The 19,141-nt window shown below is 34.3% G+C and overlaps 2 protein-coding genes across 4 annotated transcripts in view; both read right to left on the bottom strand.

Moving 5' to 3' along the window:
- LOC140813724 (large ribosomal subunit protein uL3) overlaps positions 1-19,141 on the bottom strand; it is a 34,984-nt gene that overhangs the window by 13,514 nt on the left and 2,329 nt on the right. The window lies entirely within an intron of this gene.
- On the bottom strand, positions 14,202-18,371 carry LOC140815250 (growth-regulating factor 4-like). 3 transcript variants are annotated; one of them, XM_073174370.1, is made up of 5 exons: positions 18,041-18,371; positions 17,411-17,729; positions 15,967-16,345; positions 15,121-15,593; positions 14,202-14,546 (listed from the first exon to the last, which is right to left on the bottom strand). In XM_073174370.1, exons 2-5 carry the CDS (start codon positions 17,637-17,639, stop codon positions 14,539-14,541), a joined length of 1,089 nt encoding a protein of 362 aa, XP_073030471.1. In that variant the 5' UTR covers positions 17,640-17,729; positions 18,041-18,371; the 3' UTR covers positions 14,202-14,538. The 3 variants fall into 3 exon arrangements, with proteins under 3 accessions (XP_073030471.1, XP_073030472.1, XP_073030473.1); XM_073174371.1 differs by having other exon boundaries at positions 18,052-18,371; XM_073174372.1 differs by lacking the exon at positions 18,041-18,371 and adding an exon at positions 17,831-18,012.

The raw sequence follows: 19,141 nt of genomic DNA, 5'->3' as shown, positions 1-19,141 counted from the left end.
TTTGAGAAGTACCTAATTTGAGATTGTAAATATTTAATTTGGTACATGAGATACTCATAATATGTAATAGAATACTGGATATTCGAATATGCAACGTAAGCTCACCAAGTGTTTATATTTCTTTGATAGATGCATTTGGATAACATATTCATCTCATTTAATATTTTTTTTGTAAAAAAAAAAACAAATTCTCAACTAAATATTGAATTTTTAAAATACTTATTTTCACTTGAGAATTATCTAATGTGATACCTACATTAATACAAATAATGCCTAATACGAGTCCATAAATACTTGATTTTACCATTTAAATACTCAAATTCGATTATTTGATGGTGTAAAAATATATAATTTGAAGTCAATATGGAGTTGTCTTTGATGATGAGATCCGTGAAATAAAAATGTGATATATAAATTGTTACAAGTACTATATAATTAGATTCTGCTGATAATCGATTTTAGCCTTTAAAAACTCAAATTTGATAATAAGTATAATGAAAGAATATTGATGCATATAATGAATTATTACCAATAAATATTATGAAAGAATACTAATGAGGATGATATCAAATGAAGTATTGCATTATCATTTAATGAATACCAACAAGTATTGTGAATGAATATTAATGATATTATAAATTAATACTCATAAGTATACAAAAAAAATACTAATAAGTATAATGAATAATTACCAATAAGTATTATGTCAAATAAGTATAATGGTCAAATAAATAATTCAATGAATATCAAAAATTATTGTCATGATATTTATGAGTATTTAATAAATCATTGATCCAAGAATCGATATATATGCTTAAAGTGCAAACTTCGAGCTCATTTACGAACTGTGTTCATAATGCATCTTTCAATTACTCCATGATGAATAATGAACTATTTTTATTTATTTAACTGATATGAATAAGTATCATAATGAATTTTCCATGAAAATATTGTATATTCGAATATCCAGTATTTTAATGCATATTGTGAGTATCTCATTTACAAAATCAAATATTTGCAAACTCAAATTAGGTACTTCTCAAGTAAAACTAAGTACTTTAAAATTCTCATGCTTATTTGAGAATTTTTGTAACCAAAAAATATTAAATAAGATGAATATGTAATCCATGCTCAGTGATCGAGCAAAAATTTTATTGTAAAATTCTTAGTAAAAATTAATAATATTCAAGTTCGAAATAAGCGCAAGTGCACAATGTCAAGTAATAATATAGTCATGGACTTTCAATAATCGCAACTGCACCATGTCAAAATGTTCCATTCTTAGTGATTGAGCAAAACTTTTATTGTCTAAGGATTGTATTTCTCAATTATTATTCTCAATATTCAATTTTTAGCAGCGATACTTCAGATGATTGTTTACTACTACGATTATTAAATAAAAACTCAATGAAATAGTTCAACGATTAAATGATGATTGATTAAAGTTCAATGAGAAATGAATTTGTTGGGAATCTCGGTTCACCCACCCCTCGCTCTACTTAATTCGTTCGACAATTATCTATGATTTCGATGAGAGTTCATATCCAATTGAACACGCCATCTCAAACTATGTCCAACTAATTCAACCAAGTGAAGTAATTAAATCTCTTTAATTATTTATCAATGGTGAATTGCATGTCGTTTTATTAAATCTCATAGCTTTCGACCTACTGGACTATGACTATCGACGTGTATCCGACTTCATATTTCTCTGTAAATTGTAAATCCACAGATTATGCTACTCGTTCCTATCACTGGCTATTCTCTCGAAGAACATTGTCCGAAAATCTTCAAATCTTCGCTCTAAGCTTTTTTTCTCTTTCAAAGCTTTGTGGCTGCTGAAAAGTCTTTGAACATGTCATCCAATTGCATCTTGGATGGAAATGCGAGCACTTTGTGAACTTACGTTACATATTCGAATATCCAGTAATTTAATACTCATTATGAGTGTCTCATTTACCAAATCAAGTATTTTAAAGCTGAAATTAGGTATTTTGCAATTAAAACTAAGTACTCGAAAAAGTTCTATACTTATTTGCGAATTTGTTTTTTTTAACAATTTTAAAACTATTAAATGAAATGAACATATCATCCAAATGTATCTTGGATGGAAATACGAGCACTTGGTAAACTTACGTTGTATATTCGAATATCCAGTATTTTAATAAGCATTCTAAGTATCTTATTTACTAAATCAAGTATTTTAAAATTGAAATTAGGTATTTCACAAATAACACTAAGTACTTGAAAAAGTTCAATGTTTAGTTGTGAATTTGTTTTTTTTTAACAATAAAAAAATAATTTAAATAAAATGAACATGTCGTTCAAATATATCTTGGATGGAAATGCGAGCATTTGGTGAACTTGCGTGCATATTCGAATATCCAATATTTTAATACTCATTATGAGTATTTCATTTACCAAATCAAGTATTTTAAAATTGAAATTAGATATTTTGCAAGTAAAACTAAGTATTTTAAAAAGTTCAATGCTTAGTTACAAATTTTTTTTTACGACAAAAAATAATTAAATGAAATGAACATGTCATCCAAATACATCTTGGATGAAAATGCGATCACTTTGTGAAGTTACATTGCATATTCGAATATCCAGTATTTTAATACTCATTCTGAGTATTTCATTTACCAAATCAAGTATTTTAAAATTGAAATTAGGTATTTCACATGTAAAACTAAGTATTTGAAAAAGTTCAATAATTAGTTATGAATTTGTTTTTTTAACAATTAAAAAATAATAAATGAAATGAACATGTCATCCAAATGCATCTTGGATAAAAATGTGAGCATTTGGTGAACTTATGTTACGCATTCTAATATCCAATATTTTAATACTCATTCTGAGTATTTCATTTACCAAATCAAATATTTTAAAATTGAAATTAAGTATTTCGCAAGTAAAACTAAGTACTTTAAAAAGTTCAATGCTTAGTTGCGAATTTTTTTTTTAAAAAAAAAATTAAAAAAATATTTAAATGAAATATATATATTATCTAAATGCATCTTGGATAGAAACGCGAGCACTTGGTGAATTCGCATAGCCTACTAGAATATCCAGTATTTTATTAACTTTTTTGAGTATTTCATTTACCAAATCTAGTATTTAAAATTGAAATTAGGTATTTCGGAAATAAAAGTAAGTACATCAAAATGTTTAATGCTTATTTGCGATTTTTTTTAAAAAATAAAAAAAATAATTAAATGAAATGAATATGTCATCCAAATGCATCTTGGACGGAATGCGAGCATATTGGTGAACTTACGTTGCATATTCGAATATCCAGTATTTTAATACCTATTATGAGTATCTCATTTACCAAATTAAGTATTTTAAAATTGAAATTGGTTATTTCGCAAGTAAAACTAAGTACTTGAAAAAATTCAATGTTTAGTTGCGAATTTGTTTTTTTAACAATAAAAAAATAATTAAATGAAACGAACATGTAGTGGTGGGAAAAAATACCGAAATACCGAAAAACCGTACCGAAAAAAATACCGAACTTACCGAAAAAATCGGTATACCGAAAATTTCATACCTTACAGAAAATTTTCGGTATCATACCGTACCGAAATTTTCGGTATCGGTATCGGTACGGAATATTTTTTTTCAGTATTTCGTTATATACCGAAAATGCTTTTTTATTATTATTATTTTTGAAATTTAAGTTCGGTATACCGAAAAAATTTTCGGTGTCGGTACGATACCAATATGAACTTTTTTCAAATCGAAAATTCGGTATACCGAATGTGTGGTATACCGAATTTCCGGTATCGGTATGGTAAAATTCCATACCGATATTTTTGGTACGATATACGGTACCGTAGTTCGGTACGGTATTCCGTACCATACCCACCCCTATGAACATGTTATCCAAATGGATCTTGGATAGAAATGCAAGCATTTGGTGAACTTGTGTTGGATATTCGAATATTCAGTATTTTAATACACATTCTGAGTATTTCATTTACTAAATCAAGTATTTTAAAATTGAAATTAAGTATTCGCAAGTAAAACTAAGTATTTCAAAAAGTTCAATTAGTTGAGACTTTGTTTTTTTAATAAAAAAATATTTAAATTCAATTGCATGTCATCCAAATGCATCGGGAATAATGAGTGGAAAGAGAAGATGACCAAAAAAATAGGTATTTATATAATTTTTTATTAATTAAAAGGGTAAAAAGGTAAAAATGCATGAAACATGTACTAAAAACTAAGTTAGTCTTTTGTCAGGTGCTAAAATATAAAAAAAAAATTTGTGGGTACTGAATCTTAAATAAATTATGGACAGAGGTATTTTTCTTCAAATTACCCTTAATTTAACTCTATACATAAATGTCAATTACGGTTGATTTGATGTTACCCTGAAACATTATTTTAAACATATATAGGACGAGGTTACAAAAAAATAAAAAAAAATTCATGGCTCGTGACAATATTTGCTCGTACCTAACGCATTCGTAACGACCATATATGATATGTTTAGAGCAGAACACCATAGAGTACGAAATTGTAAGAAATATTGCTTGACAGATGTGAGTTTATATAAAACCATTATTATAAGATAGTAAATTTGTGCTTTATCAATTATCATAATAAAGATTCACTAAGTTTTCTTATAATGCTCGAGCTAAACCTAGAGCTCAGGTTTGTTCGTGGTCATCTGCCCTATTTTTTGCACCCAGGGAGCCTATAAAAGAGCATTTCCTTTTCTTGGGCTGGTTCTTACCCAGATTTCCATTATCATCCTGATCTATCCTCTTGACCGAGTTCTATATTGACCCAGGCTCTTCTGGGAGTATCACGAAGTCTTCTTTAAATAGTCATGCTAGAGTCTTATTCGATGTCCGAGTGGTCAAGTAGGACATAGGCGGGAAACCAGTTATGCTTTGAATTTGAGCGAGCTAGGGCTGGTGACAACATGACGTAAGCCGTATCAGTAAAAAAGACATATCTCTGACAGGCGTCGCTTCGTATACTTGACCCGACATTTCGTATTCTAGGATGATACGGTTCAATTTTCGAGGTGAATTCTGACCGTCTACCTATTTTTCAGATCAACGACTTCGATCAATGCTCTTACCTTATAAATATCGAATACTTCTCTCCATTTCATAATTTCACAATACCTTCATCTTCCACGTAAACCGGCATCATCCCACCTTCTCAGACGCACTGCTCTTATCCGGTGAGCTATTCCCGCTATTCCGACACACCACCGTCTTTTCTCTACCCCTTGTAAGTTTTCTCGCTCCTTGTTTTTTTTTTCTAAATGTCTGACTTTACATCTTCTGGCTCTGGACCAAATGCGTGTGGTTCATCTAGGTACGAGTCTGCGACGATGCTCTTTGACTCTGCCCCAGCTTTTCCTCTCCCTGATCTACTACCACCTCCAAAACAACCCTTCCCGTCCCTTCTGTCACAATTTTAAACCAAAACCACAAAAAATTCAAACAACCCACCCAGCAACCAGACCATCCAGTGCCCGGCAAAAGGGCAAGGGAAAAATCGAGATAGTTTCTGAAACCTGGATTGAGAATTCGGGTGCTTCCTAGTTTTCCACCACAGCTAGCACCCTGTGACTCGGCTTTGATGAGGATCACCGAGTTTTCAGATCCATCTCTTCTACTTTCACTCTTATTATTCTCGGTCCCTCAAACTGTACTGATCAGCCACCCGAGGGCTTCTATACTTTCTTCCAGGACCAAGTTAAAAGCGGTATTCGGTTCCCCATTCTCCTCTTTCTATCGAGATGGCCAGTTTCCTCAGGGTTCCCTTGACCAAATCCACCCCAATTTCTTCCACATAATGGCCTCGATGTTTGGGTTATTCATGATGAACAAACTTTTGATCACGATTTTTCATTACTACTTTGCTTGTCTTTTTTACGAGAACAGTTTCTCTCTGACCACTCAGACCCACCACAAATTTCTTGATGACATCACCTCTTCTTTGAAGGGATGGAAATATCGATATTTCTACATCAGTATCCCATCCCCCCACCTGCTTGACCAAATTTTTATCAACCCTTCTCCTTGAGCCCAAACTTACTCAAGCCTACAAATCCGAAGAGCCCTATATCCGGATGTTTTTGATGCCTCTGCTACTCAACCTGGAACACTTCTTTACAATCTATCTTTACTTTCCTAATATTTATGTCAAATGACCCTGGTTTGTTTGGCTACAACAGAAGCTTCGGAAATGAAGCAATATTTTGCTCAGAAACATGCCGATGAGAAGGCAGAAGAGGCCGAGAAAGCAGCCATCCTGAAAGCTACCCTTGAGAAGAAAGCCCGAGCCAACAGCTGGCCCATGAAGCTAAGAAATCTACAGAGGCCCGAGATAGGGTCGGTGCTGATGATTTGGCAAGGGAGAAATGTCTATGACTAGAGTCGAAGGTCAGGGCCACGAGCTTCAATCTTATCCCTGAGGAGTCAGAGGATCACGTCCCCTTCAATCGCTGAAAAAGAAAGGCTAGTGGTAACCCCAACCTAGTTTATCTAAGTGATAACGAAGAGGGGGCTCAAGGTTCTCTCCAGGCAATCGGTCCAGGTTCTTCCTCCTCCTCGCAGACAATTGAACTCATTTAACCCCTCAGATATACGAGGAAATCTCTTCCTAGATGGGGCTTCCTCAGTCAGGGCGTTTGATAAAGAGTTTGATATCCCCCGTCCAGAAGACCCGTCTTTATGGACTATGCCCCAACCACAAACTCTTCGGGTGGGGTTCGGGTCGGTTCATGCATGATAGAATTAAAAACATATTCAACCCAAACCAGAAACCAACCCGAAGGCTCCCAATCCGAACCCGAACCCCATTAACCTGATTAACCCGAGTTTTATTTTTTAAAAAATTATTAAATAAAAATTAAATAATAATAATAATATTTTAATTTACACATGTTAACAAAATTTATTATATATGATTTAAATTTGAAATTCTAATTATAGATATTTAAAAATATATTTATTAAATCAAATAAACAATTGTTGTAAAAAATAAAAAAAATGTAGAAAATAAATATTAAATGATGAAAATTTATGATATAAATTATAATAATTTTTTTTTCCAAACATACAATATATAAAATCATATGCAATATTTATTAATTATATATATATTTTTAAAAAAATTACAATTTTCGAATCAACCCGGGTTGACTCGAACCTAAAAACTCCCAACTCAAACCTAATATTTTTGGGGTTGAACCATGTCGGGTTTTCGTATCATGTTACTATGTTAGATTTTGACAACCATAGCTCTCGCAGTAAGTATCTATGCTTTGCATTTTGTCTTTTTTTTTAAAATAATAATTTATTTAACTCCTTTTTTTTTTTAAATATGAAGGGCCTTCAAATGCTGGTGGATTCTTACGAGAATGTCTCTGCCCTAACCAAAAAAGAGGCAGGTTGGGTCCGAGTCGCCATCAGACTCCATGAAAAAATTAAGGATGACTGGACCGAGCCAGCCAATTGCATACAGAAGAAGCCGAGAAGAGAACCACCACAGAGGTAGCCCACCAACAGATGGAGGAGGCCTGGATGGAGCTAAGGCGGACCCAAGTGGAGGCTGAGGTCTCCGAAAAAGGGTTGGATGAGGAGCTCAAGGCTTTCCGGCTTCAGGCTCGGGCATCGATGGAGGAAGCAGAAGCTTCCTTAACCCAGGCTAATGAGGTAATGGTTTCCCTGGGGCCATTAGCGGTTCGAGAATGAATGCATACTTCCTTCTGTCTAAAGAGTTCAAACTATCAGTTGAAGATAAAGATTATTCTTTCTTCCAGACAAGCTTCCACAAATGCAATGAGTAGTTTGAAGAGTCTAGTCTTCTTTCTCCTAATAGAGAGGGGTCATCAACTGGCTTCCAAATGAGGATGATGGAAAGGCAGAAGGGAAAGATAGTGATGCTGCTGGATCTGAGAGCTCGAACAATATACAATAGGTTTTGTAATTTTCTAGACTTGAGCTGTGTTGTAATAAACTTTATTGCTACTCGGATGATCAATATAACTTGAAGGGAAATAATATTTCCGATTTTAATTGATATATTTTGTTGAATATATTTCCCTAATATTATGTTTTCTTTGTTGATTTGATTGAGTATAACATATAATTATGGTTTTGCCTTTCTAGATAATTATGTTAAGATTTTATTGTGATATAATATCATGTGGAATATTGAGTTTTACCTTTCTAGATATTATTTTTATGATAAAGATTTTCTAGATATTATATTTATGATAAAGATCTTAGAGATATGATATCAATATTTAAAAGGAGTTTATTTCTAATTAAACTCTCACTTTCCTTGTGAAATAGGTTTCCTTGAAGAATAAAAGTCTACATCTATAAATAAGAGATCAAAGACATTGTTGAAGCTCTCTCTCTTACTCTCTCTTCTCTCTTTCTTGTGCACAAGCCTTCTCGATTATTCATACACGCACTTTGGAGAGAGCTCTTGGATTGAGGATTCACGCATACTTTTAAGAGAGTGCTTTTTCGATTTATATGGTTTTCACTCTTCGCTTGGAGGTTTTCATGAATGCATAACTTATGCACTTTTGCACGTTCAGAGTTTCAGATAAAACTTTATTCAAGAGACGTTGCTGTTTTGAAGAGTGCTGGTTTACGTGTTGCCCTGAATGCTGCCAACATCTACAGACAACATCCGTAACGATGTTGGCTGAAGATCGTGTTTAGCTGCTCGTGTTTTTAGGGATCTCGTTTTTGCTTTCTTATTCATGTTTTAATATTGTTGGTTGTTTTTAGAAAGCTTTATTTTCTCAAAGTGTTGAGGAAATTGATTTTTGTAAAAATCACTAGTGATAGGTTTTTGTGAACGGTTAAGTTTTCTAGTGATTAATTTTTGCCATAAGGCACCGCACAAGTATTTATACTTGTGCATATTTAATCTTGTCCATCTATTTGTTTCAAGTCAATTTGTGTTATCTATTTTCCGCTGCGTATAGATGTTGTCCGAGATGTTGTAACATCTGGCACAACATTTAATTCTGATAAAACACGAATTTACTGTTTTACATCATATTCTGATATTTTTATTATTTTCGATATCTGTCGGACAAAATAATCCTTACAAGTGGTATCAGAGCCAACTCTTGATATACTAAGTGCTGATTCTGGTTTTTATTTTGTTTTGACAGAAATATTTAATGGACACATCACTTGCAAACGGAGCACTTCGACCACCAGCTCCTAAACCTCCTGTCCAACAACAGTTTCGACCAAAGAATGAAGAAAAACGCTGGTTGCAAGTGAATCCTTTAGGTGTTGCCCTAGGTGTTGCCACACCTGGCCGCAACATCTGCAAAAATTCAGTATGTTTGAACTCCACAACTTCTGGAAATTTGAGTGGAGATGATGGATCAGAGGCTGATTATGAAGAACTCACTCTTGAGAGTGTGCAAAAGCTATATGAAGAGCTGTTTGAAGATTGGACCAAGAGAAACAAGTTGAACTCAAGTCTCATGAAGGAGAACGTTGAACTAAAAGTCGTAGTTGCCAAACTTGAAGTAATTTTGAGCAAAAAAGATTTGGAACTTGGAAAGATTAAAGAAGAACTTCAAAAGACAACTGAAACCTTGTCCAAGTTTAACTCAAGCACATCCAAGCTTGATTCTATACTTTTGATGGGAAGAGATGACAAAAAGGGCTTAGGTTTCAAAGACAGTGTGTATGAAACTGGTGAATCCTCAAAAACCACTGTTTTTGTGAAGGGAAAGACTAAAACACTCACACCATCACAGCCTATGCCTTCAATGAAAGGCTTTACTCCGAAAAGACAATCCACTGCACCGGCTTCTAAGAAGAGAAAAAGAAGGTATGTTTGTCATTACTGCTTTAAGCCTGGTCATATCAGGCCATATTGCTTTAAACTTAGGGATGATCGCATGAATCGAAAGACAAGTCAGATGTTGCCTCAAATGTTGCACAACATTTCCCGCAACACCTCCAGCCATCGACCTATAGTAAGACAAATTTGGGTACCAAAGGTAAAAACTCACTGTAATGTTGTCAATACATCGTTAAAAACTAACACTGCAGGTCATTGGTACTTTGATAGTGGAAGCTCTCGCCATATGACGGGTTCAAAAGAACATCTAATCGATTATGTTGATCACAAAGGCGGCAGAGTAACCTATGGAGGGGGAGCAAAAGGAAAAGTTGTTGGAAAGAGAACTTTGAATGTGGAAGGATTGCCAAAACTCCACAATGTTCTTCATGTTGAAGGATTAACTTCAAATTTGATAAGCATAAGCCAATTGTGTGATGATAATTTGCTTGTCAAGTTTAATAAACATAATTGTGAAGTTTTTGATGAAACTAACGTTTGCATCATGACAGGTACAAAGTCATCTGACAATTGCTACCAAATTGGTGAAGAACTGTCGTGCAAGCAGGTACAAATTACTGAACTTGACTTTTGGCATCAAAAACTCGGACATGCAAACTTTAAAACCTTGAAGAACCTGAGTAAGTACGATGCAGCAAGAGGTATGCCTAATTTCTCTTCTGGTATACCATATGTGTGCGGATATTGTTAAAAAGGAAAACAGACTCGCGTGTCACACCCAGTGTTGCCAACATCTAGGACAACACGCTGTCTGGATTTACTTCACATGGACCTTATGGGTCCTATGGAAGTTGAAAGTTTCAGAGGTAATAATAAAAAAAAAAAACAAAAAAAAATATATTTTCTTTTTTGTGTGTAGATGAATTTTCTCGATTTTCTTAGATAAGTTTTATTAGGGAAACCTTAGTTGTGTACTGTGATAATTATACTACAATTGACATTTCAAAAATCCAGTACAACACTCTCGAACTAAACACATTGACATTAGACATCACTTTATTCGAGATTTAGTAGAAAAAAGATTGATTCGAATTGATTTTGTTGGTACAAATAACCAATTGGCTGACATATTCACCAAAGCATTAGATTTTGAGAGATTCTCCAACCTTAGGAAATCTCTCAGCATGTGTTCTATTTGATCATTCATAGATGTTGTCCCAGATGTTACAACATCTCGGCCAACACCTAACATGCATGTGTATTTCTAAGATTTAGACATACTGCATTTTTCATGCATTCTGTGATATGATGTGTTGGAATGATGTTGCTTAATCTTCTGTTACACTTACAATTCCTTATTCGATCTTGTTTAACACACTTGGACATGAAAAATACTCTAATCGATTCACTAAGTTATGAAGGATAATCATGTATATCATGAGTCTGTCCCATGTGAAAGGTGATTTGAGTAGACTGAAAATATTTATAAAAAAAAAATTTGGTCTGTGTCAAAAGGAAAGAAGGAAAAAGCTACCTAAAAGAGCCCAATGAAGGCTGTGCTTTTGGTGTGGGAGCTACCCCTTTTGAAATTAACACAGAAATAGAAGAAAATGGAAAAAGCTACCTAGAGGAGTCCTAAAGAAGACCGTTCTTCTAGTGTGGGAGCTACCACTTCTATGGTCAGAAATATTTTAAAAAAAAAAATCTCCAAGTGTGCAGAAAAATCAAAATTTTTTCTGGAATTGTGCGTGTTGTCAGAAGATGTTGCCAACATTTGTGAAAACACTTCATTTGTGAACATATCTCATATTTGTTTTCATGTTTCTATTTATGTTACATTCTGTTATTAGGCATAAATAGGTCATGCATAAACATAACATTGTGAATATTGTTGTGTCAAGAGGGTATGAGTATTTCTACAGAAAAAATTCGTTGAAAATCCAGATTTTGCTAGAAATCTAATATTTGTGATTTTTGATGGTTCAGTGGTGTTAAAATCGATGTGGGTTTCAATTCTGGAATTTTTTTTGAAATGATTCTTGACGCAATTATTCAGTAATTTTGGATAGTGATTACTCGCTAAAGCTGATTTTGTCTCTTATGAGAACTTAGTTTCTGACTATTGTCCGGCTATGGAGGTGGATGTCCATTCTGGACAAAAAGGGGGAGAAGATGCGACTCAAACTCAAGGGACTGTGAATTGAAAGGATCACATGATACCATCTATCTGATATCTTTACTTGATTTCATTTTTAATATTCTGCTCTGTTAAAGTTCTGCTTCCCTTATGTGATTCTGTTTTAATGAACTGTTAATGATTTTTGCAGGTGTTGTCTCAGGTGTTGACAACACGACGAACAACACCCGTACTAACTAACTTGATTTTATTCAGGGGGAGAAAAATTCTCATATTAAGGGGGAGTTAATTGGAGTTTAACTGAGAAGCTGAGTTTGATTTGATTTTGTCCAGAAAGGCAAAAAGGGGGAGATTGAAGGGAAATAATATTTCCGATTTTAATTGATATATTTTGTTGAATATATTTCCCTAATATTATGTTTTCTTTGTTGATTTGATTGAGTATAACATATAATTATGGTTTTGCCTTTCTAGATAATTATGTTAAGATTTTATTGTGATATAATATCATGTGGAATATTGAGTTTTACCTTTCTAGATATTATTTTTATGATAAAGATTTTCTAGATATTATATTTATGATAAAGATCTTAGAGATATGGTATCAATATTTAAAAGGAGTTTATTTCTAATTAAACTCTCACTTTCCTTGTGAAATAGGTTTCCTTGAAGAATAAAAGTCTACATCTATAAATAAGAGATCAAAGACATTGTTGAAGCTCTCTCTCTTACTCTCTCTTCTCTCTTTCTTGTGCACAAGCCTTCTCGATTATTCATACACGCACTTTGGAGAGAGCTCTTGGATTGAGGATTCACGCATACTTTTAAGAGAGAGCTTTTTCGATTTATATGGTTTTCACTCTTCGCTTGGAGGTTTTCATGAATGCATAACTTATGCACTTTTGCACGTTCAGAATTTCAGAGAAAACTTTATTCAAGAGACGTTGCTGTTTTGAAGAGTGCTGGTTTATGTGTTGCCCTGAATGCTGCCAACATCTACAGACAACATCCGTAACGATGTTGGCTGAAGATCGTGTTTAGCTGCTCGTGTTTTTAGGGATCTCGTTTTTGCTTTCTTATTCATGTTTTAATATTGTTGGTTGTTTTTAGAAAGCTTTATTTTCTCAAAGTGTTGAGGAAATTGATTTTTGTAAAAATCACTAGTGATAGGTTTTTGTGAACGGTTAAGTTTTCTAGTGATTATTTTTGCCATAAGGCACCGCACAAGTATTTATACTTGTGCATATTTAATCTTGTCCATCTATTTGTTTCAAGTCAATTTGTGTTATCTATTTTCCGCTGCGTATAGATGTTGTCCGAGATGTTGTAACATCTGTCACAACATTTAATTCTGATAAAACACGAATTTACTGTTTTACATCATATTCTGATATTTTTATTATTTTCGATATCTGTCGGACAAAATAATCCTTACATAACTTATGAATAATACTTCTATAAATGAAAAGCATTTCACGATCTTTTGAGAGATTGGTCCTCTGAATATGATGACAACCTGGTCCTTTTTTTTTTAGCTATTTTGAAGGTGGACTTGCTATTTCAAATGATGGATGTCATTTCAAAAAACTTGCATTAAAAGACAGAGATTTTATAGTTCTAATTTCACGCACCTTCAAAATAAAGATGATATATATGCAAGTGCAAATTTCTTATAATTGGTTGCCATATTCAGATGCCAACTGTTGAAATCAACAGGAAGACTCATTTTTCCTTCCATGCTTCATGGGATTCCAGGCTGTGAATTGAGTTAATTTACTACAAACCGATATTATTAAAGTTTCGATCTCTATTTTGCAGTTGTACTTCTCATATACCATGTCGATGAATTTGGCATATTATATACTTAACTATGAACTTAATATATTTAAAACATTAATGTCCATCACATTATAATTTCTGAAAATAGATAATATCTCATATATATCTTGAATAGCATGTTCATCGTTTTCGTGTAAAATAAGATTAAAATCATTCATGTCTTACCGATTCTCCAATATATTATAATTTAATTTATCCAATTTTTGTTTCTTGCAGAATCTGTAAGACATAAATGATTTTAATCTTATTTACACAATATTCATATATAATAATCACGCATGTTGTCACTCGAGTGCTAATATCTATTTAAATTAGACAAAAACTTGTGTAAGACAGTCTCATGTGTCGTATTTTATGAGACAGATCTTTTATTTAGGTCATCCATAAAAAATATTATTACCAAAACAACATGATGAGACCTCAGGACAAAGACCAACCAGATACCTTTATTCAAGACGCGGAATCCGAGCATGTATCCAGCATCAGTTCACAACATGTAAACAAGGAATAACAAAGACAATGGACTATTAGATATCTAGTCAACGACTTACATAGTGCACGAAATGCGAAAAAAACGAGCATCAGTTCTTGAAACAGACTACAATCAAGTTTCTGCCTCATACAGCTCAGGTCAAAGACTGGCATTCATCTTTCTTAAAACCACCCGCTCAAGCATCAGCATGCCATAAAACAATCAACACGTAGAGAGAACTGACCGGGAGTTTATTGTTCAACCGCCTTCACGCATCTGTGCGCCAAAAAAGAAGAAACACAAATTTTAGGATGTTTACGTTATTGAGATATTTTTTAGCTTCAATGTGAATCTATATCTCTCCATGTTCTTCATCACACAGGGCGCCATCATGCAGTTTGGATTCTGGGGCAAAGTCAAGATCACAATACATAGCCCTTGCTAATGATTACATTCAGTAGATTGATTCTAAGACAAATTTTGAGATTATTTTTGGCTAAAACACGCCTCACTACACGCGCAAATGAATCAAGTCATCTCGAGATTATTCAATTCTTAAATTGTGCTCAGCTTCACTATATTTATCAATATTTCTAAATGAAATTGCCTAGGCTAGCAAGCTCATGCTATAATGCCAGCTTTTATACCAAACTGATCAGTTTCAAATTCAAACTCAAAGTGAACTCGACCCAGTTTATCATTGTGCTGCCCTGTGGTCTTGCTCCGGCAATACCAAGTAATTGGGATGATGTGCAAAAATCAAGAATTCGAAGTATAGCTTATTTCGAGAAGTGCTGGTTCAGCTAGGAACTTTCTTGAAATTCTATGCATGATAATTATTGCGACTAACCTTTAGGGGAGTAATCACTCAATGGAGAAACATCACGAGATGCACGGGGAATTGAGATGGACAGCTGAGTGGATGAAAATACATTTTTGCTGGATCCATCATCGTGGAAATTGGACCATGATTCCTTAGTCGTAGGCCACTCATTGAAGAAAGGATGCACTGGAAGCTGCTCATGTTGTACTGGACCTGCTGAACTAATCTCACTGCCAAAAAACGAGTCTTTCAGCAGCTGTTTTGGCATGGTCGAATCAATGGGTTCAAAAGCACGAAGCATGTTTTGTTGGGAAGAGGAATCATCCATAAATGGGGAATCAGAATTTTGTTTTAAGCAGGGGCTCGAGGAAACTTGAGAAGGTATGAAATGCCAATTGCTACAACCTGAGCTAGGGCCCAAGCCTAAATGTCCGACACTTCCAGAAGCTTCTGCTGAGAAACGACTATCATTGGCATCAGAATTCAGTCCATGGATATACCTGCACGTTCAACTTATGTTAATAATCGAGAAGAGGCAAGAAAATAAAGAGTGGAATTAGAAAGGAAAAAGGGTGGGTTTCTAGATTTTACAGCTAATCTGAAGAACCCCAATAAGTATTACCAAACCACACCTTTTGATAACACAGAACCCCCTAAATTCAAGTGAATATTTGCTTCGTTTTTTTCCTTTGTTCTTTATCCTTATCTGATTAGCATTTGATTAGTAATTTTACCAAAGATTACAACCTTTTAAATTCCCATACATGTAGAACCCACCAAAAACTCTTTGCAGGTATTCTATCACATTTTAACAAAGGCTGGAAAATGAGAGAAACAAGTACACGAATGTAACAGCTCATTCAGTAGAAGTACCTGAACTCCTTGTTATTGATCCCATATGGCATGGATTCCATCTGCAGCTTTGCCAAATTTCTACCAAGAGACGATCCATCTGAATTAACAGCAGAGTAAGGTGGTATGTTTTGAAAGCTTGCACTGCTGCTTCCTTGGAAGCTTCCACTGTTACTACTGCTCCCAGTCGAGATTTGAGACAATGAAGTTGACAAGGACTGGGAAGTAGATTGACATTCCACAGGCTTTCTTGAACGGTTGCGGCCTCGGTGCATGTGCCGCTCACAATATTTTGAGTCTGGATGTGCGTCTTTGGAGCACCTCCACTTCTTTCCATCTGTCCTTCGGCATCTCCCAGGCTCGGGATCAAACTTCTTCCCGTAATAGGAACAAAAGCCCACTGCGTGACAAATACCAACATTGGTCCAAAGTGAAAAACATAGATGAAAAACAAGATTTTTCATTTACAGTTCAAGAATATGCAGTTAGTATAGAGTTACATTAGAAATATCTGCACTAAAGCTGACACACAATCTTAATGGATTTATGAAAAATTGAAAATCCAAGAAAAGAAGAAAAATAAAATGCCGAAGTAAAGATTAACTGCACAAAAATGCCACGTCTAATAACATTACCCTTCTATTAGAAAGATGGCTCTTTTGTACATAGATCTTACCTTCAAATATTCAATCTAATTTCGTTGCACACGAACACGACCGACAGATCCCCCAAAAAAAAATTTACAAACATAGATATTCTTCCGAACAAAAGTTGATACTAGAGCAAGTAGTATCATCCAACTTGCGATTTATTCGATCCTACACTTAGAGAGTTGCCTTTATTGTTGATCCAATGGCATAGTATGAGTCATATATGATTTTTCATGTGGTCCACGTATAGTCACACATGAAAAATCATATGTGACCCATTGTATACCATCGGATAAATCCTCAGGCCATTTCCTGAAGGTAGGATCGAACTAATCCTTGTGATTTATTCGATCCTACACTTAGAATAGTTGATCCGATCCGCCGCGGGTTGTTTCATCTAGTTAAGCTAATCGATTCTAAATGTTATTTTTCAGAGAAGGCATCAGAAAGACAAATACATGCAAGTACAAACTCCAAAAACATTAAACCCTTCAATCATATGATACAGATTGCCAAGAACACATACACTTCCACAAACACAAACGCCAGTTCAAGTATTATAGGCACAAGCGCACTAACAGATAAGAATCCTGCCGACAGACCTGTTAATTCTACGCTAACATTTACCAGTAATCACAGGTAGCTTCACTTCCTATACTGATAAGATACCAATCAACCACAGCTTAATAATTTTTTTGAGAGATTGTTTTATATTCCTACAAAGAAAACAAGACAAAACCCATTTCACAGTGTGCATCATGAACACAATTGTACAAATAAGTGTGCAATTGATAAAAAAAGGTAGAGATGCTTACAAGAAGGGTGGTGGAATAAACTAGCAGAAATCAACTCGAAACTGCGACGAATAGGCATGACAAGGTCCGGTGGGATTGGAAGGCCAGCCACCAGGTACTTGTATATCATGGTTTGGTGCTCCAGCTCCTGCCACTGCATCGCAGTGAAAGGTGGCCTATATCCACCATAACCTACCTCCGCCCCTCCCCCCACCCTAACTGCCGTAGATGTTGATGCTGTTCCACTCATCTTTTTACCTCCTCTCTACTCAAATATCGTTTTCGACCTCTTTTAGCCGCGACCCACGAATTACTTCAGTTATATAAGCTCTCACGGTATCTGCATTCAGAATGAAGACAACAACAGTTAATCAACGCAATCCCAACCATGAAATCCATACATGCAGAAGCAAGTGTCTAACTTTCCGTTTGGTTTCTTACTTTTTCTCTCTCTAAAAAAATTTCTGATGGTAACAAGGTTTCAAAATGTTTTTGCTCTCGCTTGCCATAAAGCAGATACCAGATAAGAGAACAACAAACCAAAAAGAAGCATGCAAATAGATTGTTCGTGAAAAAGCCACACCGGGATTTCAAAAATAGCTCCAACTGCGAAAAATTTCGAAAAAAACACAGAGAGACAAAGAGACGCACAAACTCAAAACCTGCACTGGGCTATTCACAGAGGGACAGAGGGTTTTCAGCTAAATGGTAGACAGATCTAGGGTTTGGCCAAACATGGAGGTGGAATTCAGAGCAAAGAAGGGAGAAAAGGTCGTGTAAGGAAGAAAAAGTATTGGCTTTTAACCGCAACTGATGCAGTCTGAGAATCTGAGAGTTGCAATAAAAGAGCACAGTACAATTATGGCGGCATTTTCTTAGGCGAGTGAAGGTGGAAATGGGGTCGGGTTTGGGATAAAGCTTCGAGCTTTGTTGTGTGACGCTGATCTTACAGGGAGCATAAAGTGGCGGTGGGGAGCATACCCAAGGACTGGATGGTGGGTAGGGTGCAAAATTATCATGCCACTAAAAATAAATTTTTTGTTCTCTTTTTTGAAAATGAAATTTTGTTTTGATTATACATGAACATGTTTCTTTTGAAATATTATCCGTGAAACAGGTCGATCTGTATATTTAAGAAATTTAATATTTTTAATGAACTATGTCAGATCAGATATCTATCTCAGAAAATTAACTTACAAAAGTTTAATTGATTGTACGTATACAAGCAAATGATGTACTACTCTCTTGTAGAATAAATACATTTAGAAATATATAATCATAACAAAAGCATTTATATATCGAAACTATGGTATACATAAAATTAGTTTAATTTTAGGCAAACAAATAGGTGTTTCCATATTTTAATTTTAGGCAAACAAATAGGTGTTTCCAATATTTTAATATATTTAGTATAATAAAATAAATAAATACATATTTTTAAAAAAAAATTAATGGTGTGATTTGGATTGTGGTCCAATGATGTGACACAACATGTGATTGTGTGATGAGCATAGTATGTAAGCCTTTTGGAATTCCAAATTGGACACAAAATGCCAACCCGACTTTAATTGTCAGCTGATGACTTGTGATCTTGTTTGTCTACCTCATAAATATGGGATATATGCTATCAAAACTTTTTCTTTTTTAATATATAAACATATACAAAATTAATTTTGATAGTCCAAAAACATAATATCACTTTATTATATATTATGTATCTATTAAGTTAATATTATGATACAGATAAAAACT

Source organism: Primulina eburnea, chromosome 15 (assembly GCF_022965805.1).
Source record: "Primulina eburnea isolate SZY01 chromosome 15, ASM2296580v1, whole genome shotgun sequence".
Lineage (NCBI taxonomy): Eukaryota > Viridiplantae > Streptophyta > Magnoliopsida > Lamiales > Gesneriaceae > Primulina > Primulina eburnea.
The sequence above is the reverse complement of the archived record's forward strand: the minus strand, read 5'-3'. Positions and strand labels throughout refer to the sequence as shown.